This window comes from Tasmannia lanceolata, unplaced genomic scaffold (genome assembly GCF_043159265.1).
Source record: "Tasmannia lanceolata isolate RefF3 unplaced genomic scaffold, GAP_Taslan_0.1 ptg000008l, whole genome shotgun sequence".
Taxonomy (NCBI): domain Eukaryota; kingdom Viridiplantae; phylum Streptophyta; class Magnoliopsida; order Canellales; family Winteraceae; genus Tasmannia; species Tasmannia lanceolata.
Genome location: NW_027518685.1, coordinates 29177319 through 29203715, shown reverse-complemented (window position 1 = coordinate 29203715; position 26397 = coordinate 29177319). Strand labels below are relative to the sequence as shown.

Sequence of the window (26397 nt, the reverse complement as noted above, 5' to 3'; positions counted from 1 at the left end):
GCTCCAAGATAAAACAGCCAAAGTTGGCTCCAATCCACGTGCACTCGCTGACTGGTCCACCCAGAATCACCGTAGAACTGTGCTCAGATCAGAACGGAGGAAAGGAAGAAGACAAGCAGAAACTTTGATGTTTTTTTCTGTAAAAAAAAAACTATATCTTCCAATGGTGCTGTTCTCTTCTTTTTATAGATGAGAATATGACTGTTGGAGGATAATTAATCACCATTAAAAGACCAAATTGTTTCTCTTTTAATCACCATTAAAAGACAAAAAACGTTTATCTCTTAATCACCATTAAAAGACAAAAAACGTTTATCTCTTAATCACCATTAAAAGACAAAAAATATTTATCTTTTAATCACCATTAAAAGACAAAAACGTTTCTCTCTTAATTACCATTAAAAGACAAAAACGTTTCTCTTTTAATCACCATTAAAAGACAAAAACGTTTCTCTTTTAATCACCATTAAAAGACAAAAACGTTTCTCTCTTAATTACCATTAAAAGACATAAACGTTTCTCTCTTAATTACCATTAAAAGACAAAAACGGTTTTGGTTTTGAAAACACACCACAAGCACACTCACCAAGGTCTTAGGTTCAAGTCCCCACATATGCAAAAGTCTTTTGCTTTAAAACAAGAGAGGGAAACATAATTTGAATCTTCCCTCCAAATTTTTTTTAAACAAAAAGAAAAAGCATCTTTGACTTTTCAAATCTTTTTATTATTTTGTTTAAAAATTCTAACACTAGTGCATTCATTATGCACTCCAATACTTGGCCAAATAACCAACCATGTAACTATTACGCTTTAACCTTGCAAAATATTGGGATGCAAATTTTGATTCAAGCATCAAAAGAAGAACATTTCGGCCATGTTTGGCAACCATGAAATTTTTTTCCGTGGAATATTGTTGAGCCTAATTCTATGAGAGGGACCTTTCCATATTTCCTGATTTTTAGGACCTTTCCATATTTCCTTCACTCCCACCCTCTCAAGTTACTCTCTCTCCCCATGAAAAATTCTTTTCAAGGTTGACAAACATGGCCTTGGTTTTTATTCATTGTGGGAGACTTGTAGCCCTACTATGCATCCCCAATGCTTCTGCAATGAAGAGTTTTTTGTCAATAACTCCTTTGCTACTTCACTTCTAGACAGAACCAAGTCGGCTGGGTGCAGAACCAAGTCAGACTGGGTCAACCAGGCAAACTAACATCTATCAACCTGCATAATTAGCTCATATTACCAACTTTACAATATACAATATTCAGAAAAATTTGAAGATGAGGTTTTGGAAATGCATGCCAGAATAAAAACATCCAACACATTCAAGCATCACATAAGCATGGTAGCCATCCATTATGGTTTAACAGCATCAAACACCTAGTGATATGCATTGTTGCATAGGCACTAGTAATAAATACAGAAGCTTCTGGGCATGCAAGTGATTCAAACTAATGATTTTATTTATCCAAGGCATTGGGATTCTTCTACATTAATTTCCAATCTCCAATAAAAGTTCCATTCCTGCACATCCATTTGAAATGAAAATAATGTTTCCCAGCTCCCAACCAGACATCAATCACCCTGAACCACAGGAAAATAAGATATTTTCAATGTAGGCCAAATGTGCTTTTCACCTTCTCATGTGGACCTTGTCTCACTTCTTTTAAAAAAATATCACACACTCATGTGATTCAAATTTATAAAACTGGTTAGGTTTCATCCTTTTGCTTTGATAAGTTCTATTGACATGTACATGTGGGAGTGGGAACGAGTTTACATGCAAACAGGTAATTGACAGAAACCAAAGCTAAAATACCTGCAACAATGGCACTACATACACTAAAACAAACATCTAGAATAGTAGACCAAGTGGATTCATCATGCACTCCAATACTTGGCCAAATAATTAGCCATGTGACTTTGATGTTTTAACCTCACAAATTCCTGTGATGCAGGTTTTATTCAACCACCAAAGGAAGAACATTTTGGCCATGTTTGGCAACCATGAAAATTTATTCCGTGGAATAGTGGTGAGCCCAATTCAATGAGAGGGACGAAGGAGGGAGAGTGATAAGCTCAAGTTAACATGGGTAGAAGGAGCATAAAAAACCCTATAAATAGGGGGGGGGGGGGAATACCTAGTTCAAACTGTTTTTTTTTCCTTATTTTAGGACATTTCCATGTTTCCTTCACTCCCAGCCTTTCATGTCACTCCCTCTCTCCATGATTTTTTTTTCAAGTAACTGATATTTGATGTTATATCCCCTCTCCTAAACTTAAAACCCACATCCTAATTGGTCTCTCTTTCTCGCTGCATATTTGAGACTAAGGAGAATAAAATAACTCGATGAATGCATTGTTATTTGTTTATCTCATGTCTGTTATAAATGATAGTTGATTAATCATAAGATTTAATAGTTTGTTAAATGAATAGCATGTTTATATTGTTGCAAATCATGATAGTGATATGTAATTTTATTGGATTTCACAGATCTATTCGGAAGACGATGTGGTCGGAATTAATTAACATTGCAACTATCAACACCTGGATGCTGTATGTTGACGGGCGGTCAAACACAACAGGAAGTAGAGCCGGATCAGTCTTGGTCAGTCCCGATAGTTTTCTGCTAGAGTACGCTATCAAACTCGAGTTCAAAGCCTCTGACAATGAAGCAGAATATGAAGCTCTCCTATTTGAACTCGACTTAGCATCAGAGATAGAGATAAACGCTGAATGTTTAAGAGTTCACAATGATTCTTAGTTAGTAGTCGGGCAGGTATATGGCCAATATGAGGTGAAAGAGCCGAGAATGTTGAAATATCTGGAAAGAGTTTAAAAAAAAGCTGTCACAATTCCAAACAGTGGAAATAGTTCAGATCCCGGCTGGATGAATGCCAGAGCCACTGCTCTCTCCAAAATGGTAGCATCGGAAACCACCGATTTTGGTACTATATACAAGGAAGTTTTGAAGCAACCAAGTATAGACCGAACAAAAGTCATAGAAATTTAACTGGCATATATACATGGAAGTTTTGAAGCAACCAGTATGATGATGGTGAGGGATGGTGACGGTGTATATTAGTTGAGGAACTAAAATTTAAAAGCAATATGAGTTGCGTCTCATGGTTCGTGCCCAAGAGTTTGTGATGTACATAATCCCCAACTAAACAAAAATATGCTATAGGATGCAACGTGATGGAGTAAAAAAAAGAAGGGGAAGACTCAAAACAACTTGGGTAGAAATAGTAAGAAAAGACTTGATGGCTAGGAACATAACAAAGAACATGACCTTGGATAGAAGAAAATGATCCATGTGGATGAACCCAACTAGTGTTGGGATTAGACTTAGTCAATTTGAGCCGGGTAGACTCTTTCACCTTCTTCATGAAAAATTTCTAATGCTCTGTTTGGTTGCAGGGTTTTTTTTGTTCCTGAGAGTTTTGTGGGAGAGTAAGTTACATTTTGGTCCCATCACATGTTTGGTTGCCTTTTAGCACTAGGTTTATTTTAATCCCACTCTTGTAATGATTACTTGTGGGGTGAATTTTTTAATCCCACTTTTGTAATGATTGCCTTTTCATCCCATCCCAAGATAACCCCAGGAACAAAAATAAACTCGGGAACCAAAAATAAGCTTGAAAAGAATTTTTTTCTACCCAACAGTTCAAGCAACCAAACAAAGGTTTTTTTTTTTTCCCACCATATCTCCCAGGGTATTTTTTTCTCCCACATAACCAAACATGGGATTTTTATTTTACCAGGATACTTCTAGGACTCTTTTTTTCCCACCTATCTCCCAGGGTATTTTTTTCTCCCACATAACTCCTATGAACAAAAAAAACCCGGCAACCATACAGAGCATAAAGGATTATTAGCCGACCCCAACTAGTTTGGGACAGAGGCTTAGTTGAGTTGAGTTGAGTTATATGATGCAACATATTCTAGGCAGCATCTGGTCATAGACAGAGCCAACAACAACTGCTACACTGCTATTTACCACCCAAAATTAAAGATCAAGACGATCCAAATCTCAAATAAATGGATGGATCTTGCATTTGACTGAGTATTCAAAATACGTTCAGCTGAAAAAAATATAATCAGGAAAATCTAAACCTAATAAGTTGATGGAAATGACTTTAATGAAAGAGAGAGGTGTAATGTCGCCAATATGTAGAAGCACCACCAATTTCAGCAGTATAATGCCACTTCCAAACACCACTACATCTCTACACACAAAGAAACATTACTATTCAGTTGCTAAGAAAATCATGCAAAGGCCATTTATCATGCATTCAATAATCAAATTACGCATGATGGGGTTGATGGTGTTTCATTAAATGTTAGTAAAGACCCAATGCATTGATCACTATAGAAAGCAAAACATGACATCCAATCAACAAATTTCATTTGACTCTGCTGAAATTGACCAATGGGGTGAACTTGAAGCTGGTTTTTTTAAGTGAGCCCTTCATTCTATCATTCCTCTTGCCCCCTGTTGGCCAGTTTTCAGCAAAGTCCATCAATGATGGGGCAGAAAAAAGTGAATGGCACCAAAAAAAGGGAACCTTCTTTGACTTTGCTGAAACTGACCAATGGGGGCTCCCTTTAAGCTGGTTTTTGCAAGGGCTCCTCCCTTCATTCTATCACTCCTCAAATTTTAATTCAAAAGACTAATAAAATTCCATCCCACCGAGGCAAAATCAGAATACCTCCTCTTTGGTTGGGAAATAGATTCAAGCATTTTCTCCCTTTGATTCGAGTTAATTCCGTTCCCTTAACTCTCTCTCTCTCCTTTCTTTAATCAAATGGCATAATTGGGTAGAATCTGAATTAGATGTCGATTCTAGCAACTAATTCTTGCCATCCAAACGTACCACAGAGGTTATTTAGACGCATTGAAAATTTTTATTGATTTTTTTCATGAAAAAATAAAATTTCCAGCATTTGGAAGACTCATTTTCCATGGAATTTTATTCCAAGATAAAAAAAAATTCTTTATTTTTAAGGGAAATTAATTGCTAACCTACTAGATCAAGGATTTTTTTCCCATGAAATGTTATTTTCCATAGATTTTTTTTCCGAATTTTATCTAGATCTAGGAATTCCTTGATTTTTTTTTCATGGTTGCCAAACATGCCCCCTTTTTTTTTTGTTTTGTTTTTGAGCATCCAAACAGGCCCCAAGAGCAAAGGTAGTGTTCATCAAGAGGGGCCCAAGTTGCAAATCAGAATAAGGGCCCATGGATTGAATTGTTGACAGGGGTTACCAGAGGAATCATATTATTATGTATCCCATGATCCCATCCCATTGGCCTCAACTGAAAACACCCAGAGGCAGAGTGGGTGGCATTACTAAAAGTCCACAATAACAGGCAGAGGCCCCACAAGATGAACGGTTTCAAAATAGGGCTGCGCTCAGAGATTGAAATGCGTCACAATTCGAGCCGCTCCTCCTATTATTTTATTTTATTTTTTTAGTTCCCAGCGCCACTTTCTCTCTTCTTTCTCAATTTCCAATTCCCCCGCTCTCGTTTCAGTAATAAAAACCCTAATCTACTCTCTTTCTTTCTACCTCTCTGTGCTTGGAACTGCTCTTTCCATGGCGACAGGTTCATATGAGGGCGGGATCGGCGGGAAGTTTCGCCGGCGGCCGTTGCGGCGAGCTCCGGCAACGCCGTATGATAGACCGGCAAGCGGACCACATGCTCTCAAAAACCCTAGCTGGGTGTCAAAGATCGTCGATCCTGCTTCAAGAATAATCACAGGAAGTGCCTCCAGATTATTCTCATCTGTATTTCGAAAACGCCTCCCCGCTCCTCCGCCCGCTGTTTCAGGTTCAATTTGATGATCCCTTTTCATATTCTAGGGCTTGGATTAGGTTTTTGTGTTTATGGGGTTTTAATGGGTTTTCTTTAGGGCTATAGGGATTGGATTTGGGTCAATTTGGGCAAAAACGGTTACTTGTTGCATTTTTTTTATTTGGTTTCAATCTGTGGGATTTTGGGTTTGTGTTTTTCTGGTTATTTGTTGTAGATTATAACGGTTATTCGAAAAATGATCCCCCCCCCCCACTCTCTCTCTCTCTCTCTCTCTCTCACACACACACACACACACACACACATCTTAGAGACTGTGGAAAATTTGAGACTATTTTTGTTCTGCAGAGTGGAACAAGAAGGACCATCTTTAGTAATTCTTTTTTTTTAATATAAAATTTCCCTGTCATTTGGTTGGTTTTACACAAATTTTTTTACTTGAGTTTAATTGAAGTATTTGATTACTCGAGTATGGTTCTTGAGTATGATAGGGGGGCTGGGGACATGGATACGTTAGAATTTGATTGGTAATGTGCGTGAAGAACTTTGCTGATGAGGAGAGTCCATGTTTCTCAGTGGAGTTTGCTTGTTAGTGGGGTCTGTACATGGGTTGTAATTTTGACATGTTCGTAGGACTCATTTTTTTTTTTTTGGGGAATGGTAAAAAAATTTCTATTAAAGAAAAGTGCGAATCCCAATGAATGTCTTCATCCAAGTTGGCAGATCTCCATCCATATCTAAACTCAATATTATGGTTCTCCAAGGTGTCTAGGATCTCCTCAATAGTATCAACTGGCCTTCAGGGGCGTCTGACATCATCTATCAACCATCTAATCACATTGAGGGGGGCATCCACAATGACAAGCTGATTCATTTGTAACTTATCCAACAATCTAACTCCGTGAAGAAGTGCTTGAATCTCCGCTTCGGTAGAATCTTTTATACCAAGGGACCCGAGTAGGGCCCAAATCAGACCATTTTCAACAGTCCTCAACATAGTTCTAATGCTAGCCACCATGTTGTTAAAATCATACAATTCACGATTTGAATCTACAATGCAACCCGAATCGAGGGTTGAACAATTCAAATTGGAAGGAAGAATCGTTTTCGTAAAAATCGTATGATTCAATTACGATTCGACTTTGAATCATGTGATTTTTACTATTTTTTTTATGTCGGGCCCTTTATGATTAGAAATAAATCGTGTGTGAACCCCCCGCCCCAGCTTATAACCTAAAAATAAGTAAAGATAACCCTAACTCTATCCTTCTCCTTCATCCTTTTTTTTTTGAATGATTCCTTCTCCTTCATATTCTCCTCTTCTATCCTTCTCCTCCTCATCCTTCTTTTACCAATATCAGCCGCAGGTTTGGATTGCTAATCATGGAATTTTATATTTAATTTAATATTTTTGAATAAAAATAGATAATTACACATTCTATTCTTATTTTTGATTTTTTTAATATTTCCCTCATATATATATATATAAATTTGAAAAAATCTTATGATTTACTATCATATTCACGTTTCGATACTATTTGTACCCTGTTACGATTTACGATTTGATTCCGATTTTCAGAACCTTGGCTAGCCGATCTAGGGTCGCCAAGACTTGATATGTTGAGGTTCAATGTCAGCTTTCCCAAAGGAGGTGGTTCCCACTTTGGCCATGGGCTCTCTGTGACACATCTCCTCATTCTGATTTTTTTCCCAAGACCAATAGAAAGAAGTCACTGATAATCCTCTAAAGGCAGGAAAGATCGAAGTCCACCAGACAGCCAACGAGAAGATCTGCTTCTGCAAACTGTCCACACCCTTGGATACACCTTTGAAGGCTCTTGTTTCTTTTATTCTATACCAGCCATGGAAAAACAACAAAGGAAAGGCTCTAGAGAATCCTACCTCAGTGAGGCCAAGGGGCAAACCCCCTAACTCTGTAAGGCCAACAATGTGATCAGAGAGAACCCAACAAACTCCAAATAGACATATCACAAAATGTCAGAGTTCATGGGTATATCCACAGTAAATCAACAAGTGATTGTGAGACTTGGCATCAGCGTGATACAACACACAATGACTGACAATAATGTTATGATGACACCACAAATGGTCAATAGTAAGAATTTTATTGAGGCAAGAAGTCAAACAAACCCCATTTACTTTCAGCGGGGCATGGATATACCAAACCTTGTAGGCGCAAGGGGGCAGAGTGGACCAAACTTTGAAGAAAGATCTTACAGTGATAAGAGTCCACGGAAGTCGATTTCCACCTTTTGTCTTTACTTTGGCTTTTGAGATAGGTCGAGTTGATTCTGGAAAGGAGAGAAGCAACATAATCTATTTTCCTATCAAAAACGTTTCTTCGGAAGGGTGTTCCAATCCACTTTCTTGTTAGTTGAGTATGCTGTCTGCTATCCTTCTCTCTTTATGTGAAGCCTATGTCACAAATATCTCCGATATTTTCAAAATATAGCATTTTTATCGCGAGATTTTGATAAAACGAAAAAATCCCGAACTAATCCCAAGATTTTAAAAATATAGCGATATTTTTGTTTTTATCATAAATATCCCGATAATATCGCGATATTATCCTGATATTTTTACGATATTTTTATTTTATATTTTTTTCTTAAATTTAATATTTTTATATATTTTTTAATAATTTTGTTTTTACTTTTTATTTCCCGTTCTAAACCCGAAAAAATTAATATATCCCGAGATTTCCCTTGCTGAGAAATTCCCAAGAACGACATTTGTGACATAGTGTGAAGCCACACTAAAGAGCACAAGAGCACAGTGAAGTCCTCTGTTAAAATTCTCCTGCCACACCAATTATCGAGCCAGAATCTAACTTTATCCCTTTCTCCCACTCTGAAACAAATTTCTTTCTCAAATAAAGCCTTAAATTTCATGATATGTCTCCACGTTATAGTATCTTTCTATCTATATCCATTCAACAGTTTCCATTATTCGAAATTGGATCCATATTTGGTATCCATAGTGATCCTCAAAAGGCGTTGTTTGTCTTTTCTGTATTTCCACAACATTTTCCAGCAAGTCTTTATCCATCAATCTCAGCTTCTTAAATTCGAGGCCCCTATCTTTAAAAGCTTGCATACATTGTCCCAATTTACTAAGTGATATTTTTTGTCGTTTATCATTCCACAGAAAATTCCTTTGAAGTTGTTCCATTCTTTGGATTATCGATACCAGACAGAGAAATAAGGACATGAAATGAAGAGGCAGGTTCGCATAGACAACCTTGATTAGCGTGATTCTACCGCCTCTGGAAAGCAAGGATTTTTTTCTAGGGAGCTAATTTCTTTTCATTCTCTCAATGACCGGTTCCCATAGGCTTTTAGTCGGTTTGCTAATACAAAGGGGAATGCCAAGATACGAGTATGGAATTTCTACGTTTTTTGCATTTCAAGATATCATCGTACATCATTAACTCTACTTTTACCATTCAAAGAAAATGCATCATCGTACATCTCAATTTATGAATCTTCCAACCACACCCCTATAACCCGGGATTAGAGATGTTTAGGGTGTGTTTTTTTACCATTCACGTGATTCTCATTCTGGTAGCCAGAATCAATTCTTATTTTTTGAATTGGTTTCAGAATCAGAATCACGTTTCTTATCTCATTTCTATGAATCATTTTATGTATTTTTAAAAAATAGAATTGTGTTCACTCCTATATTCAACTAAAATTGATTTTATCCTTATAACGAATCAAAAGGTGAATAACATTGTGATCTCCATCTACAAACCATGAGATGACTCAAGCTGTTAGTAGAGCTCAATTCATGTACAGTCGGTACCTTAGCCCTGGATTTTTAAGACTTAGACCGCAGAAACTTCCCCCATTGAACTATATCTCATAGAAAATATGAGTTATTCAATACTTACCTGCTTCCTTATAAGACAACCTTGTCCTTATGCAAACCAGTTCTATGAAAAATTGTATACCCTTTTCTTCAAGGTGAATGTGAAGTGCTATGCAATTGAAGCAATCAAAGTAGTACAATCAGATAATATTTATAAAACCAAACAAATGAAAGCACACCCACTTGTTTGTTCACACTCACAGACATTGGCATCAGCATTCAACCCTTTCAAGGACTCGAGAATTTCATCAGCTATATTCCTGCTTCATGCCCCGCTATAATTCCGAAACTCTTTCTTCTCTGGAAAGCTCCTCCATGATTCCCTTCACATTTATAACAAAAAAAACAACCACCACTACTATCGGTAGGAAGGAAAAAGAATAAATAAACTCCACAAAACCCAAACCAGCAGATCTACAAAAAAAAAAACACATTAACAAAAAGTCAAAAACAAAAACCATCCAAAAATCAAAATATAAATTTTGGCAGCCTAACACATTCAAAGTAATTCTGTGATTACTTGAACGACAACACTGAAGTGTAGCATACTTAGAAACCGATATATATTGTTCCTAAAACCCATACAACAAAAATCCATAATAAAGGAAAAAAGCATAAAACCCAGATCCAACCCAAAAATCAAATCAAAGAAAAGGGAGCAAAAATAAAATTAAAGGAAAGGAGAAAGCCCTCACCAGATGAATCTTTTTTTTGTGTGTAGGTAAGCTGGTGTTTGGAGGGAACCCAAAAACCAAAACCCATGATTTATCTAATCATTGATTAAATAAGTCTTGCTCCCTTCATTACAACTCCTCAACAATTTTCTCATTCATCCTTTTCAGATTCGACAACTATCCCTTCATTGTCACCAACTTTCCCACCACTTTTCCCCTAAATCAAGGGTTTTGGTTAGGTTTATTCAGAAGGATCAAATGGGGCATTTTTGCCAGAGGCAAGTACGAAGGGGATGGAGGGGTTGAAATCGGTAGACCCTAATTCCAGAAAGGGGAGAGAAGTTGGGGTTTTTTTTTTTTTTTTTTTCCCCGTTACGTTCTTGTTTCTCTGAGCAAGTTTTTTTAAAGGTTTGTCGATTGGGTGATGAAGAAGAAAACATCGCTTTTGGTGGTGAGGGGAGAACGTGAAGAAGTTGGAGAGAGGGAACAAGCATCCCGGCGAATCGAACCTAATCTCTTGGAGCGAAAAATCTTAGCTCCAAAAAAATAAAGCCAAAAAATAAGGACTGATTCTTTAGAATATCTATTAGAGTCGTTAAAGAACGGCATCGTCGGGAAATTTTTTTTTCTATGGAGCAAAAGTGCGAAAAATAGTTCCCGGGTGGTTAAAGAACGCACCCTTACCCTCTAATCCGACAACCTCAAAACATGTAAGAACAACCCTATGATTTTGAGCCTCCAAATATTAGGAGGCAGGACAACTGAATAGTAGGGTCTCACCTGCATATTGTAGATATGAAATTTTGACCCTTGATTTATCAATTTTGAAGCCTTCGATCAGATATCTAGATTTGTCCCTCTCCATCATTTTGCTCCGTCCCTCCACCAGAACCGTAAAGACACATTGGGATAAAGGATCTCCCTGCTCCCTGTTGAATGCCTCTCAGTGCCCCGAAAAAATTGGTTGGAGGTCTCGTTAACCAAAACAAGCACCACACCAATGATATGCTTTTCATCATTCATCCTTTCCATATCTTTCCGAAGCCCATTCTACTCATTAGATAATCTATGCAATTCCATTGCACTTTGTTGCATGCTTTTTCCATGTCAACTCTGTAGAGAACTCCGGATTTATTCGCCTATGTTAGTATTCAATGCTTTCATTTTCCAGTAGCACGCCATCCAGGATCTATCTAACTTTAGGGAACACACTTCGTACTTTGAAAATGATGTCTCCCAATACATCCCGATGGCTATCAGCTAAGACTTTGACTAAAAGGGCGGCCCAGTGCACGAGGTTCCCTCCATTGCGGGGTCTGGGGAGGGCTAGATGTATGCAGCCTTACCCTTGCTTTGCAGAGAGGCTGTTTCCATGACTCGAACCCGTGACCACTAGGTCACAATAGATCTTAAGTTGACCAATCGATCCACAACATCTTTTTTACGAATTAAGGTCATGAACATGGCCCTTGTACACATGTTGATTACATTACCATTATAGAATTCTTCAAAAAACTTCCATCAATTTTTTTGAGCTAGGAAACCATTCCTAGCTAACTTGTAAGAAGGCCATGTGTAATCCATCCAGGCTCTATCTTTTTTCATGGAGAAAACGACTCTTCTGACTTACTTCTTCGAAAAGGGTTTTTTTTAGTCAAGTGCTGGACTCATTTATCTTCGAGAAATTTACCATTTTTGGTTGAGGAAGGCATTTTTTTTTGGAGGAATATAGCTTTTCAAAGAGAAACTATTTTCAAGGATATGGAATGCCGATCCTCAATTATTCGATCATTCACTCTCATGCTCAAGAGTCTATTGATACGTCTTCTTGCACCGGCAATACTGTGGAAATAGGCAGTGTTCTTTTTTTTTTTGAAATGGTAAAGGTTGTATTAAAAAAGGAACTAAGACGACCCTAAATATTTACGAGAGAAAGAAAAAATAGAAATGCAAAAGAAGCTCATGGCGGAAGAAAGTCAAACCACTCCAAACCCAATCTACTCACTCCGGATCTTGCTAGGGAATCAACTTCACCATTAGCCGATCTTCTTACATGTTTAAAAACAATTGAGGAACTGGAAATCTTATCTTCGATCTCCTAAAAAAAAACTAAGGAACCGCCACCCCGGACAACCAACTAACGACATTGGACGAGTCTCCTTCCACTATTACAGAGTCAAACTGCTCTCTCTCTAAATGCATGATACCATGAAATGCTGCTCTGACTTCTGCCTCAGTTGAATCAGAGATACCAATTGGACCCGAGAAAGACCACACAACCTCGCCTAAGGCATCTCTGCATAAGCCCCCAATACCCGCCGGACCCGGGTTACCAAAACATGACCCATCAAAATTGAGTTTGAGGAAATCAGGAGGAGGAGGCACCCAATGCTGAATAACAAGAGACCTTCTTTCTGCTTCAGACCAAACTGTTTGCCAACCTTCCCATGGATCAAAAGCCGATACAAATCTAAACATAGGAAGGTTTCTTGCCCACAAAATAGATAAGCCAATGATTCTAACATAAAGCCAATAGGGAGATTTAGCATCACCAACAAATACCCTATTGTTCCTTTCTTTCCAGATAATCCACCACGAAGCCAATAGACAAATTTTCCATAAGACCTTCCCTTTTCTTCTCCAAGGAACAAAATCTCAACTCTTTATTACTTCAGAGATGGATTTTGGGAACACCCAATAAATACCAAACCTCAATAAAATGTGACCCCAAATCTCTTTCGCCACCTTGCAATGGATAAACAAATGGTCTATAGATTCCCCATCCTCCAAACAAAGAGGACAATTATCCATTAATATCATACCCCTTTTACGTAAGAACTCAATAGTTTGAATACGACCACTACACACCGCCCATCCAAAGAATCTAACCCGGGGAGGACAATGAAATTTCCACACTTTGGCTGACAGAGCAACTTCAAAGGATGGGACAAGGTGAGAGTATAAAGACTTAACTGAAAAAAACCCTGAAGAGTTCCAAATCCATATTCTTTTATCAGATCCACTCCTCTTTATGTAACACCTTTCAATAATATCAAATAACTGGGCAATAGAGACTAGTTCACGATCAAGAAAGTTCCTCCTGAATCGTGGATTCCAAATCACTCTACCATCAACACGATCAAAGCATTCACACACTTAACGCTTTCTTCATAGAGGCTACCAAAAGCAAGTTTGGAAAAAGGTCTCCCAGAGGCTCAACCGAACACCACGCATCCAACCAAAAGCGAATACGATCCCCTGAGTATACTTTAAACTGAATGCCCCAAATCTCCATTCTTAATTGGTATACACACCTTCTCCCACTTCACCAAAGGAATGTGTTTCTTATTGTCTGAACCACCCCAAAGGAATCTGCGCTGGATCTGCTCAATTCTCAAAACCACACCGACTGAACATTTAAATAAAGACAGAAAGTAAACAGGAATATTGGCCAAAACCGACTTTACTAAAGTCAATCTCCCCCTTTTGATACTAGATTTCTTTTCCAAGTTTCTAGTCTTCTCTCAATTCTTTCTACTATAGGATCGCATAGGGATTTATTTGGTCTTCCCACCCCCAATGGGAGCCGTAAGTAAGAAGAAGGGAGATTATCCAATTTGCATCCCAAAATTTTCGCAAAAACATGGGCGTCATTTGTAGATGAGTTAAGAGCATACATTCTAGACTTCAAAAAATTGGAGCGTTGACTTGTAATCAATTCGTAGCATCTTAGAGTTGCCTTGAGGTTTAAGATCTTTTCAGTTTCAGTCGCACAAAAAACAAGAGTATCTGCAAATTGGAGGATCGACACTTCCACTCTATCCCTTCCAATAGAGAATCCTTCCAGAATACCCCTTCTACGTCCTTTATACATCAATCTGCTAAGAGTTTCTGAAACAATGACAAAAAGAAAAGGAGATAGAGGGTCCCCTTGCCTCAAGCCCCTAGAAGACTTGAAAAAACCTTTCGGAGAGCCATTTATAAGAATAGAAAACCAAGCCGAAGAAATACACTTCCTAATCCATCCTCTCCAACGATTACCAAAACCCATCCTCCCAAGAAGATAATCCAAGCAATCCCACTCCACTCTATCATAGGCCTTCTCCATGTCAAGTTTACACATAACGCCCCTTTCTCCATTTCTCAAATATGAATCAATGACTTCATTCCCAATGAGAGAACAATCGAAAATTTATCTCTTGCTAATGAAAGCACTTTGGCTATTAGAGATAAAAAAACGGGAGTGCTACTTTGAGTTGATCCGAACACTAGCTAAAATTTTGTACAAGCAACCCACCAAACTAATTGGCCGAAACTCAGACACCCTTGAAGCTCCCTCTACCTTTGAGATCAAAACAATAAATGACGCACTTGTGCCCCTGTCCAGCGACAAACCTTCAAGGAACTCTTTAAAAAATCTTAGAATATCTATCTTGACAAAAGCCCAACAAGCCTGAAAGAAAGCTAGACGGAAACCATCTGGCCCAGGCGCCTTATCTTTTGCCAAAGAGAACAAAGCCTGTTCAATTTCCTCCTCTTCAAACGGACATTCCAACTTAGCACTTTCCTCTAGACTCAAGCAATTGAACTCCACCTCCTCTGGGATGGGACGAGAAGAGTGCTCAGACGAGTATAAAGAAGTGTAGAAATCAATGATAGCTGGTGAAATATCCTCCTTACTTGACACCGAATGGCCATTCACTTTAAGGGATACAATTCTATTCCTCCCCCTTCTAGCACTTGCCATTGCGTGGAAGTATGCCGTATTTTTATCCCCTTCTGACAACCACTTCACTCTAGATTTTTGACGCCAAGATATCTCCTCATGGAGAAGCAAAGACTTATGCTCCTGCCTAATTCTACCCAACTCTCCCATTCCTCCTCAGCCCCTAAACCACTTTCTTTTAGAGCTACCAACTCCGCCATTCTATTCTCCAGCCAAAGCTTTCTGCCACCCGACTTCACCTTTCTCTCTTCCACCCTTTCTTTTAACCTCTTCTTAACATATCTCAATTTATGTCCTATAATTACATCAGCTGGACCCTTCGCATTGCAATCAACCCACCACCATCCCAATCTATCCTCCATATGAGGAATGTTAAGCCACGCAACTTCAAATCTGAAGGCGGAGGACCCCATGATTCTAATCTAGGATCCAGAAGAATAGGACAATGATCCGACACCAAGTGTTGCAGAGCTTTCTGATAAACTTCCGGAACCGAATCCATCCAACTACCCGACACAATGAATCGGTCTAACCGACTCCGACCTTTCCCTCTAGACCATGTAAAAGAAGCACCAGACATGGAAGATCTATTAATTCATTTAAAGCGATGAAATCAGCAAAAGCCCTCATATTTCGACTAGACCTAGAGCAGCCCAATCTCTCCCCCACTTCCTTCACTTCATTAAAGTCTCCCTCTATACACCATGGAAAAGAGCACCATTAAAGTCTCCCTCTATACACAATGGAAAAGAGCACGCAACTCTTACCCACCCTAACTCCTCCCAGAATAGACCTTTCTCCTCCCTTAGGACCGGACCATAAACACCAGAGAAACACCACATCGAATTATCTTCCACTTTCCTCAGAGCCGCATAAAGAGAAAATCTACCCCTCCAAACATCCTGCTTCCTCAGAAATTCTCATCCCAAGCTACTAATATTCCACCCGAGGCCCCTACTGATGATATATACAAAAAGTCCCATTCCGATTTGATCCCCAAACTACTGATATCACATCTATTGATTACCTCCATCTTGGTCTCTTGCAGACAAATAAGATTAGGCTTCAACCTGTTTACAAACTCCTTAACATGAATTTTTTTTATCCAGGGACCCCAGACCATGTACATTCCATGAAAAGATCTTCATAATGAAACCTTATTACCGATACTCCTCCCCTTTCTATTACCAGACTTCCTCCCAGTCTGCTCCAGCAAAGAACCTGCAGTAGCCAAACATCCATCATAATTGATATCTGACTTTAATATCTGAAGTTCCCTAGCTTTCTTTTTTAAGGGTTCTTCAGGACGTTTCTTAGATAATTCTTGAACTGCCATATCCCTTAACTCTGCTGTTTTTATCTCTTTCCTAAAGTCTTCTTCAAGTCCAACATAAATCAGACCCAGCTCTTTACTAACCCCCATAGTATGATTCACAAAGAATTCCACAGCTTCCTCATGAGGTCCCTCCCACAGCTTCGACGAATCTTGAGAAACCCGAGATTTAAGCCTTGAATCTGATTTAGCAAACAGAACAGAAGAGAGATTACCATACTCCCCTTCAGGAAAAATCGGAACGGATAAATCAGATACCGAGGCAAGATGCTTCATTTTGTGACCACGCCCCCTCCGATTCTAGAGATTCGAAAGAAACATTAACTCTTTTCTTCCCCAATAAGATTGCAGAAGCATCCCTGAGCTGAAACATATTCCTTAGGAAAATTCTAACCAGGTTATCGAAGGAAGAAACAAGAATTGGTCCCCCACTCGACAGATCCACCCGGATAGAAACTAAAGAACCCACCGAGACATTACTAGAGCCACTCTGATAGCAAATCCGAATGAATCGATTATTACATTGCAAGCTTCCTAATCCACACGGGCCTATCATCGCCACCCTTAAATTGGAAGATTGAGAATCGAAAGGACATCCCGCCACTAAAAAGTCCTCCATCAAACAAGCATCTGAATCTTCCCCTTCATCGAAAACCAAACGAGTGGCAATCCCACTCATAAGCATATTCCTGGAAAGGCACTCCGAAGAAGACTCCCCCACCGGATAGATTCCCTTCGAGGACCCCTCCCGCCATGGCGATAAAAAATCCCTAATTTCCTCATCTGATTCCTCATCAGCTACCCATCTTCATAAAAGTTATTTTTAAATGATTCTGCTTGAGACCTCAGCCGAGCCCCACCATATCAAATAGATCCTAAGTCTAAATGGTTCCATAGATCCAAAGGGCTGGGTCGGGATTCAAGCCCAACAGCAGCACCATTATGGGCCAAGACCAAAGGCCCACCCTCTGCCCCACTTAAATGATCCAAGGCCCAATGACACCTGTCCAAGCCAACAGACTCTTCGCGAGGACTTCTCGGGGGAGTCGCTCCTATGATGTCCATAAGGCAATTAATCAAAAGCGTGGGGTCCACCACCGCTGAATCTGCAAAAGAACCACACACACTTCACCACCTGTACACCACTGTTGGAACCTCATTTTGAAAGTCAAAATCACCGTCATTTGGCCATCCGCTAACCTGAGCCGAATAATCCAAAGACCCATTTCAAGGCTATCGTGCGCCATCTCCACCAACCTTCCCCTCTCAGGACCACCCAACTTTGCCTCCACCACCAGAAGACCAGAGTCCTCGGGCAAAGACTCTTCAGATGAAGCCTCGGTCCCGTCCCTGACCCAAACTGATAGAGGACCGTGAAGAGAAATTGAGGAAAGGGGAGAGAAATAGAAGAATAGGGGAAGAAGAGATGAAAATATCCTGAAGAAGAGACGAATTTAGGGAGAAATAGAAGAAGAAGAGAAGAATAGACGAATTTAGGGAGAGGAGAAGAAATCAGAAGAGGGAAGAAGAAAACCAGAATTAGAGGGAGAAGAATCTTTATTCAATATCAATCAAAAAAAAATCTCTACTACATAAGGCCTATATATAGGCAATTGGAAGTCCTTAAAGTAAGGAAACTGCTTAATTTAAGAACCCTAAAAAGTAAATATTGAAATAAAATTCCTAGAAACTAAAATAACATGGAAAATAAATTCCTAAACTAAATAACATGGAAATATAAATCCTAATGGGCAAATATGCCACTTATTGGCCTATTATCTCCATCATTCTCCCCCAGTTGAAAAGAACTCGCCCTCGAGTTCTAGTCCGCCTGGGTCAAATATGAAAATAATCCAATGAAGCAGAATAAGGCGCAATCCGTCTGAATAAATCCTGATGGCTAATGCTCGAGACAGCAATGAAAGTGATATGAAAGGCTGGCGGCGGAATATGGAAGAAAGCATCCATACAAAATCATCAAAATACACGCTTTTCGTGAGAATCAGGGAAGCTGGGAAGATGGCAATGTACTCGTCCTGGATCGGCGTGATCGGCAAAACAGCTATGGGTGGTACCAATTGAGGAACATCCTCCACATAATCAACATCAACTGGTAACTCAGTAGGCACAAGAGAATTTACATGGAAGTCATCCGCTATTATCTCATTAGACTCAGTAGAATCAATGATAAAATCAGAGTCTAGGACTGAAGCTTGGGCAGTGATGTCAGGCTGATGGACCTCATGATCAATCTGTGGAACAAGTTCATCTGTGTCGGCACAAGTCTCGGCAATCTGATCAATCAGCGTAAATATAGGGCAATCCTCTGTAATATGCTCATGATCATCTATCTCAGGTAATGGATCAACGGTCATGTTACTCGGCTCTGACTCAGGACGATGCTCAATCAACTCTGTCAAGGGAAAAGCCTCACACGGATCTACTACAATATCTGCCTTAGAAGTGTGAAGCTGTCTCTGCTCATGTATACGACGCACTGAATTTTCAGCTATAATTTTAGCTTCGCATATATAATGACAGTCTTCTTTTAGTCGTTCAAGGAGGGCTTCGACTTTACTTTCAACACTACACAACACTGTATATTCTCGCTCACGATTCAATCTCTGTTGATTCAAATAGTCGAGCGCATAAATATTCATAAACGCATCACGAACACCCTCCCAACGATAGATTGGCTGCTCACGTCTTCTACGACGGTTCGTTTCAATGTGGCTCCATGAGCAATGGGCTTGTCGTCGCACAGTTTCTTTAGCCCAGTAGATAGTCTGGCGGTGATCATGGCCATTGTACTCATGATATGCGTCTAGAGCATCAATCCAACGTAAACATGTATCCTCATAATAGCGAAAGTGAGTGCGGCCATTCCAATAGCTTTCGTCGTACCCATCAAAATATGGAACATAGGGCGGAGCCATTGGGATCGGCGTCGAAAACTGAAATCAACCGTCTGATTTGTTTGTCATGGCGAAAAGAACACAACACCTGTCTCGGATCTCAAATCGGATGAGTGAAAGCTGATGATCGGAAGAATGGGTGCAAACAACGGCTGAGATGGGTCCTGAAACTGTGCGGAACACTACGGTCCGCTGTTGAAAATAAGGTGAATGCGCTCTAAAAGTTGTCACGAACAACTTTCGTGTTGAGGTCGAGGGCCAATTTTGAGCAGAAATAGCCCAAACAAGGAGAGAGAAAAACTAGCAGAGAGAGAGGAGAGAGAAACGAATTTTCTATTCTTCTTTTTTTCTGATTTCTGATTTTTTTTTTTTTGGGGGGGGGGGGGGGTTGCCTACTGTAAAAGAGGGGGGCGGGGGTTAAATTGGTTTATACTAATTGGAGGGGGGTGTTTGAAGGAATATGTGTGTGGGGGGGGGGGGGGGTGGGGGGTGCGCGTGGGGGTGAAATATAACACCTTTTTTTTTTCCTTCACTCGACACTCGACAGACTCACCTGAAAATGTAAGTAAAAATAGGGGGGTTGCCCAAGGAAAGAAGGGGGGTGGGAATGAGTAGACTTTTATAAAAAAGGGGTATCCAAGGTAATAATAGGGGTGTTTGATCTACACTTACCCTTGCCCTTTCTTTTTCTCACGTAACACCACCTTACTTCTTTTTTTTTAATTATATAACACACATACACATAAAGTAAGCTTGATAGGGAAGTAAGCTACTTAGTAAAGTAACTTTTTGCTGTTTTCTCCTCTCATATACAATCTGTGGATCAAAGGGCAAGGGTTAAGTTGGCTAAACATGCAATTTCTAAGCATATGATGAGGACATGGATTAAATAAAGAAATCTGAACATGCAATTAATCATGCGGCTAAACAAAAGGAAACATCTAACATGCAAAAGAGTTTAAGGAAAAGGGAAGGGTGAAAAGGGAATGGAAGAGATGAAGAAGGGTGTCAGAAATGAAAGAGGCAGAAGAAAGGAGCGACTGAACTTGGGGGTGCCAAGTTGCCTGCGTACCCTGTGGTGGGGATCAAGCCACACGTAGTTCCATGTAGAGGGTTGGATGTTGATGATGGTATTGAAATTTTGGTTAGAATTGGAAGATTGGAATGGGAATCATGGGGGAATGGAACTTAGAGAAGGAATTGAGTTGAGAAGCACAGAATAAGGGCTGCTAGGTTTGGTTTAGATTTGTTCAGGTAAGGTTGGGTCCTGAGAGATGGCTTTGGGTTTCCAAAAGAAGGGGATTGGAGTGGGATTCCTATGTGACTCGGAGTTGGTAATTGAGTTTTGGGATTTGGCCGTAAGGATTGGAATGGATGGGTGAATTTGGAAATATGGGTGAGGCCTATCTAGCATTGGAAAGATTGATGGAGCAATTTGGTACTAGAAGTGGGACTAATTTGAAATGATGGGTGAATTCGTATGGACCAAAGGAACGGGTTCAAATCGGTTGTATATGGGATCTGATGGGCATGTGGCTTTTGGTATGATGGAAGGGACATGACTATTAGGATATGATGGAGTGGAGATGTAGGCTGTAGTATGCAATATTGTTGCCTGGGCATGGAAGTAATCAGATGAACTTATGGGGTTTGGGATATAGGGCCCGGTCATGTGATAGTGGGCATGAGATGTGCCTGCCATTGGAATAGTTAAGATGGCATGGGGCATGGGGGATGAAAGTACGGCTGAATTAACATGGTTTATGGTTCATGGGGATGGGGTGTGAGGTCTGATGAGGGTACATGGAAGATGATGATTAGATCCGGGTAGCATAGGTTCATGGATTCGGTTAAGAATGTTTAGATAGGCTATGGGTTTTTTATTTGATCGGGTTAGGTCCAAGTTGAATCCGGGGTGCGTCTTGGGTTTGATCCGGGTTGGCTTGGGTTGAGTTGGGGCTGGACCAGGTTAGGTCTAGGTTGGGTGGGGTTTGGGTTGAGTCGAGTTGGGTCTGGGTCAGACCGGTTTGGGATGGGGTGCAGCTAGGGGCGCGGCTTTGGTTGGGCTTGGGGTTGCGGGTTGGGGGTACGACTTAAATTGGGCTTGGGTTGTGTGAATCAGTTGGATTTATGGAAGGCCACAACTTGGTTGACTTGGCTAGAGATGACATGGGATCAATGATAATGGGTACACGATCATGGTGGGATCAACTATATTGGGATATAGAACTTTAGGTTAAGGGATGGGGATGGCATGGCTTGGGGATTATAGTATTGAAGTATAGAGAAGACATTCTGTTGGGATAGGATGGGGTAGATGGCTATGGCTGAATGGGATGTGGGATAATGAGCTACATCATGGAAGTATAAGATGGGTATAATCTATCGAGGGTTAAGGCTATGAGTAGGTTCTGTTGGGTTTGGTTGGATAGGGTCGAGTATTGAATGGGGCATGCGTTGGGTTAGACCGAGTTGAGTCGAATTGGGTAAGGTTGGGTTAAGTTGGGTTGGGTCCTGGTTAAGTCGGGTTCGGTCCAGTTTGGGTCGGGTTGGTTCGGGTTGGCCCAAGTTGGACCAGTTTGGGTTGTGTTAGGTTGGTCCGGGTTAGAATGAGTTGAATCGGGTTGGACCGGGTTGACTCGGGTTGGTGCGGGTTAGGGGTGTGACTTGGGTTCGATCCGGGTTGGATCGGATTGACTCGAGTTAGCTCGGGTTAATTGGGTTGGATTGGTTACGGATAGGATTGATTTGGGTCCAACCCGGGTTGGCTTAGGCTAGGGTCCAGTCAGGATGGGCCTATAAGGGTTATGGCTGGGCGTAGATTTGGTTGGGATAAAACCCATTTGGATTTGGCTCAAGACTGCATGGCTATGCACACAATGTACACAGGTTCGATTGCATGGGCATTTAAACTGGGCACATCAAATTAATTTGATTTGTTTAGATGTGCATAGCACGTGCACACATTAACCATGCTCTTTCGTTCATAATGGGTTTATGCACAATAGATTAGACACATGCACACTGCGCAAGGGTGAAGTCGCAACAGATCTGGGGCATGGGTTTGGAACAAAGCTGTTTCGGGCATGGCTTGGTATGGGCTGTTTTGGGGATGGCTTTATGCTGGTTTGGGTTTGGGGTCAAGCTATGGGTAGGCTAGCTGGGCAAACTTGAGGGGCATGGGATGTGTGGTGTATAGATGGCTGTTTGATTAAGGGTTGGTTGTGCGGGTCTACTGGGTTGAAGGGGTGCAACTTGATTAGGCGAAGGGTGAGATTGGGTAAGACTTGAGGTGATGAGATGCTAATATGGAGGTGGATGGATATATGATTGTTGAATGTGAGGTAAAGGATCTGATGGGTTATGGATACATGGGATGAGATGGGATAAGTTAGCTAATGGGAACAGGTGAGGTGCATCAGCTAATCGATATGGGAAGCATGGATTTTAATGGGATAAGATGATGAATGGGCTTCATTGGGGTATGAGATAGGGTGTCTAGTGGATGGGAATGAGAAGGTGGATGAGATGGCTATGATGGGGATGGGATACAAGCTATGTAATTTGATGGGCCATGGTATACAAGCTGCAGGATGTAATTTGATGGGCCATGGGATGTCGATATGATGAGTTATTATGGGTTGATGGAGTGGATGAAATATGGTGGTCGGTGGTTGGGTTAGGGGTGAATGGAGGGTGCTGATTTGGTTTGGACAAGTGGTTGGATCGGATGGGTGTTGCTCGGGTGAATCAGGTGGGTATGGCTCGGATTGAAACGGGTTAGGTTGGGTGCAGCTCAAGTTGAATTGGATTGGGTTGAGCACGATTCGGATTGGGTCAGGGTTGGACAAGGGTGGAGCAATTTTAGTTTGGACCGGGTTGGTCCGAGTTGGACAAGGTTAGGTCTGGGCAGACTCGGGTTGAGTTAGATTGCTTCCAGTCAATTCGGGTTGGGTTGGACCCAGGTTAGCTTGGGCTGGATTGGGTTGAGTCTGGGTTGGCTCGGGCTGACTCGGATTGGAACCGGGTTAGCTCGGGTTGGGGTTGGGTTGCATGTTTGGGGTTTGGGGTGCTACTTTAGGTTGGGGTTTGGGTGAATCGGATGTAATTAAGATGGGGTCATGACGGCCAAGTCCAATTAAATTTGGGTTGGGTTTACATGTGCACAAATTAAGGATAGTGGGAATAATTACAAGGGGAGCTTAATATGCAGGCTTTGCGAAAAATAGTTCAAGAGAACCAACATGCAAATTACATGATGATGGACCGAAATAGTTCCAGAATAATAAATGCCTATCTCCTCCATGACGATTGATGTCGATCCTCTTTTCGATGTTCCCTTCGCCTTTACGTGAACGATGATTATCGTGGATGCCGGTCTTAGGATGAAATTGAATTAATGGAGTCTCGGCCTTTTGTGTAGTGAGCTTTGGCTAGAGTAGGTTCAGCCAAGGGTGAGAGAGATGCTAGTGTATCAGCTATGGTGTAAAGAAAGACTAGAGGCTGCGGGCTACAGTTCGGTGGAGCCGATTGTAGTGCAAAGGAAGGTGGGGCCGAGTAGGTGCTTGGGTGGATTTTGGGCTAAAGTGATGTGGTATCTAATATGGTTTGGGGATAGAATATAATGGGAAAGGGTCTGATGAGGCGTAATAAGGGTGAGGTAGGTTCGGATGGTGTGGGATGTAGTAGGGATGTTGAAATAATTTGGGGATGAGATGTGAGTGATGTAAGCCATCATGATGGCCATGTAATAGGGAAAGGGAATGGGGTAGGATGCATGTAGGCTATAGGGATGGAATTGGATGAATGTGGGCCATGGGATGAGTGGTTTGGGTGTGAAAGGATGGAAACTTAATGGTGTTAATGGTATGGGTATGGGGGCTGATTAGCTATGGTTGTAATGGAGGCATGCTCTGACGATTGAAAGGGGTGGGCTCGGATGGCTATAGATTAGGACATATATAGACGGCTAGGGGATGTGGGAATTAGTGATCATGGAGAGGGAGAGGCTAAAAGGGGTCGGCCATGGAGAGTTGGCGGGTAAGAGGGATTGGTGATAGCTAGCGAAGAAAGGGAAGAAGAGGGTTGTGTTGCCCGGCTATGGAGGGAGGGGGAGAATTTTTTGGGTTCCCTTAGTGTCGTCCATCGTTGAGAGAAGAAGAGAGCATGGGTATTTATAGGTGTTGGGAGCCCAAAATTACTTAAAATAAAAGAGAGACATGTGTATGGTTGAGATCACTTTTTCATATTTGGAAATGCTTGTGAAGGTTAGATGGTTGCCACATATCCAGAAGATCTCTTGAAATCTCAATATTGCCTTAGAAATTTATTTTCTTGGAAAAATAGCAATTCTTAAAGATATAATGAGATCTTTGTCTTTTAGAAACAAAATTTTCAGCTATTTCCTTCTTAAAACAAATTATTTGCTGATCCTTAAATGATTTTATTCATTTTAGAAAGGTTAGAAAAAGGCAACACATATCTCTCTCATATTAAGTAATTTTGGATTTTTTTTGGAAAATGCCATAAAGGGGGTGAACTGGGGGACATTGGGGGCTGAAATATATGGGTGGGCACGTTTTTTCCATGCTGGAAAAAAGTGTCGACCCACCCTTGGAGGAGAGAGAAAGAGGGGAAAGAGAAAGCATGCGAAAACGGAAAAATGCCGTTTTTTCGGAGATTTTGGCTTCCGTTTTCGATAATTTTTTCATCGTTGGAATCCTTGATTTTTCCTCTTTCATTTAAGCCCAATATTGGCAATATTGGATCCAGGCGGACTAGAACTCGAGGGCGAGTTCTTTTTCAAGCAGGGGAGAATAATGCAGATATTATGATTTATTTCCGCATTATTTAGTTTCTAGTATTTTTATTTCCATGCTATTAGTTTCTTGGATTTTATTTTCCATGTTATTTTTAGGAATTCTTATTTTAGTAGGTTTCTATCTTTTAGGTTGTTTATTTGCCTATATATAGGCCTCTTTACAGATTATTTTGTAAACTTTGATTGATATTGAATAAAGATTCTTCTCCCTCTAATTCTAGTTTTCTTCTTCCCTCTTCTGATTTCTTCTATTTTCTCCCTAAATTCGTCTATTCTTCTCTTCTTCTTCTACTTCTCCCTAAATTCGTCTCTTCTTCAGGTTATTTTTGTCTCTTCTTCCCCTATTCTTCTAATTCTATCTCATTTCGTCTATTTCTCTTCCCTTTTCTCAATTTCTCTTCACGGTGCTGCATCAATTTGGTATCAGAGCTAAAGATCCATGTTACGTCCAAATCTCAGAAGTTTTTAGCTTGATTAACACCACCCAAATTTTCTCCGGTTTCACCACCTAAAACTCAGCCCCTCATCAGCCAATTCTCAGCTTCTTAGTTCACCTAACCACCATTATCTCAGCCTCAACCACCTAGAAAGTGCAAAATTTCTGCATCTTTCTCAGCCATCCCTGCTCCTTAAAATTGCCCTATTTTCCATCCAAAATCTGCTGGTAATTTTTCCAAACCGTCACCTTAGAGCCTTTTATACACTGAAAATTTCATACAAAACAGCCCATAAAACATTAATAGACCCACAACCCCATCTTATCACCCTTACCCCATTCATAACAGCAACTTATTGCTGTTTCCATCACCCAGAAATCAGCAAAAAAAAAAAAAAAACCCTTGCATCATCACCAAAAAACCCAACCTCGTCCCAAACCTAAACCCTAACCTTGTTTTATCTGCCCAAATCAGTCCCGAGGCCATCACCAAGCCATACCCAACTTCAATGAGTATTCTCTGTTGCCTTATTGGAGCTGGAAAGGAAACCCTACCTCGTGCTGTTTCCGTCAAAGTGAGGGAGTCCTTATTTTGGTACGTGATTGACTTCAAATAGAAACCCAAAGAAAGGAGGACTCCACATGTGGGGCAATTAGCTTTGTACGTTACACTTGCCTTTCCCAATTCAATAACTTGCACAACAAGTTTCCCCCAAATAGAAGAAGAGAACGTGACTTGTTTTGCTGCCTCATTTTCTGGAGCCATAATATTAGCAACA

The 26397-nt window shown here is 40.6% G+C and overlaps 1 protein-coding gene across 2 annotated transcripts in view; it reads left to right on the top strand.

The window, feature by feature from the left end:
• The first annotated feature begins 5386 nt into the window (after positions 1-5386).
• The window catches only part of LOC143885097 (nuclear pore complex protein NUP1-like), a 63956-nt gene continuing 42945 nt past the window's right edge, over positions 5387-26397 (top strand). The window contains exon 1 of one of the 2 annotated variants that reach the window (XM_077389086.1): positions 5387-5840. In XM_077389086.1, the coding sequence (XP_077245201.1) occupies positions 5606-5840 (235 nt within the window). In that variant the 5' untranslated portion in view covers positions 5387-5605. The remainder of the gene's footprint in view (positions 5841-26397) is intronic. The other variant, XM_077389085.1, reaches the window with a different exon arrangement.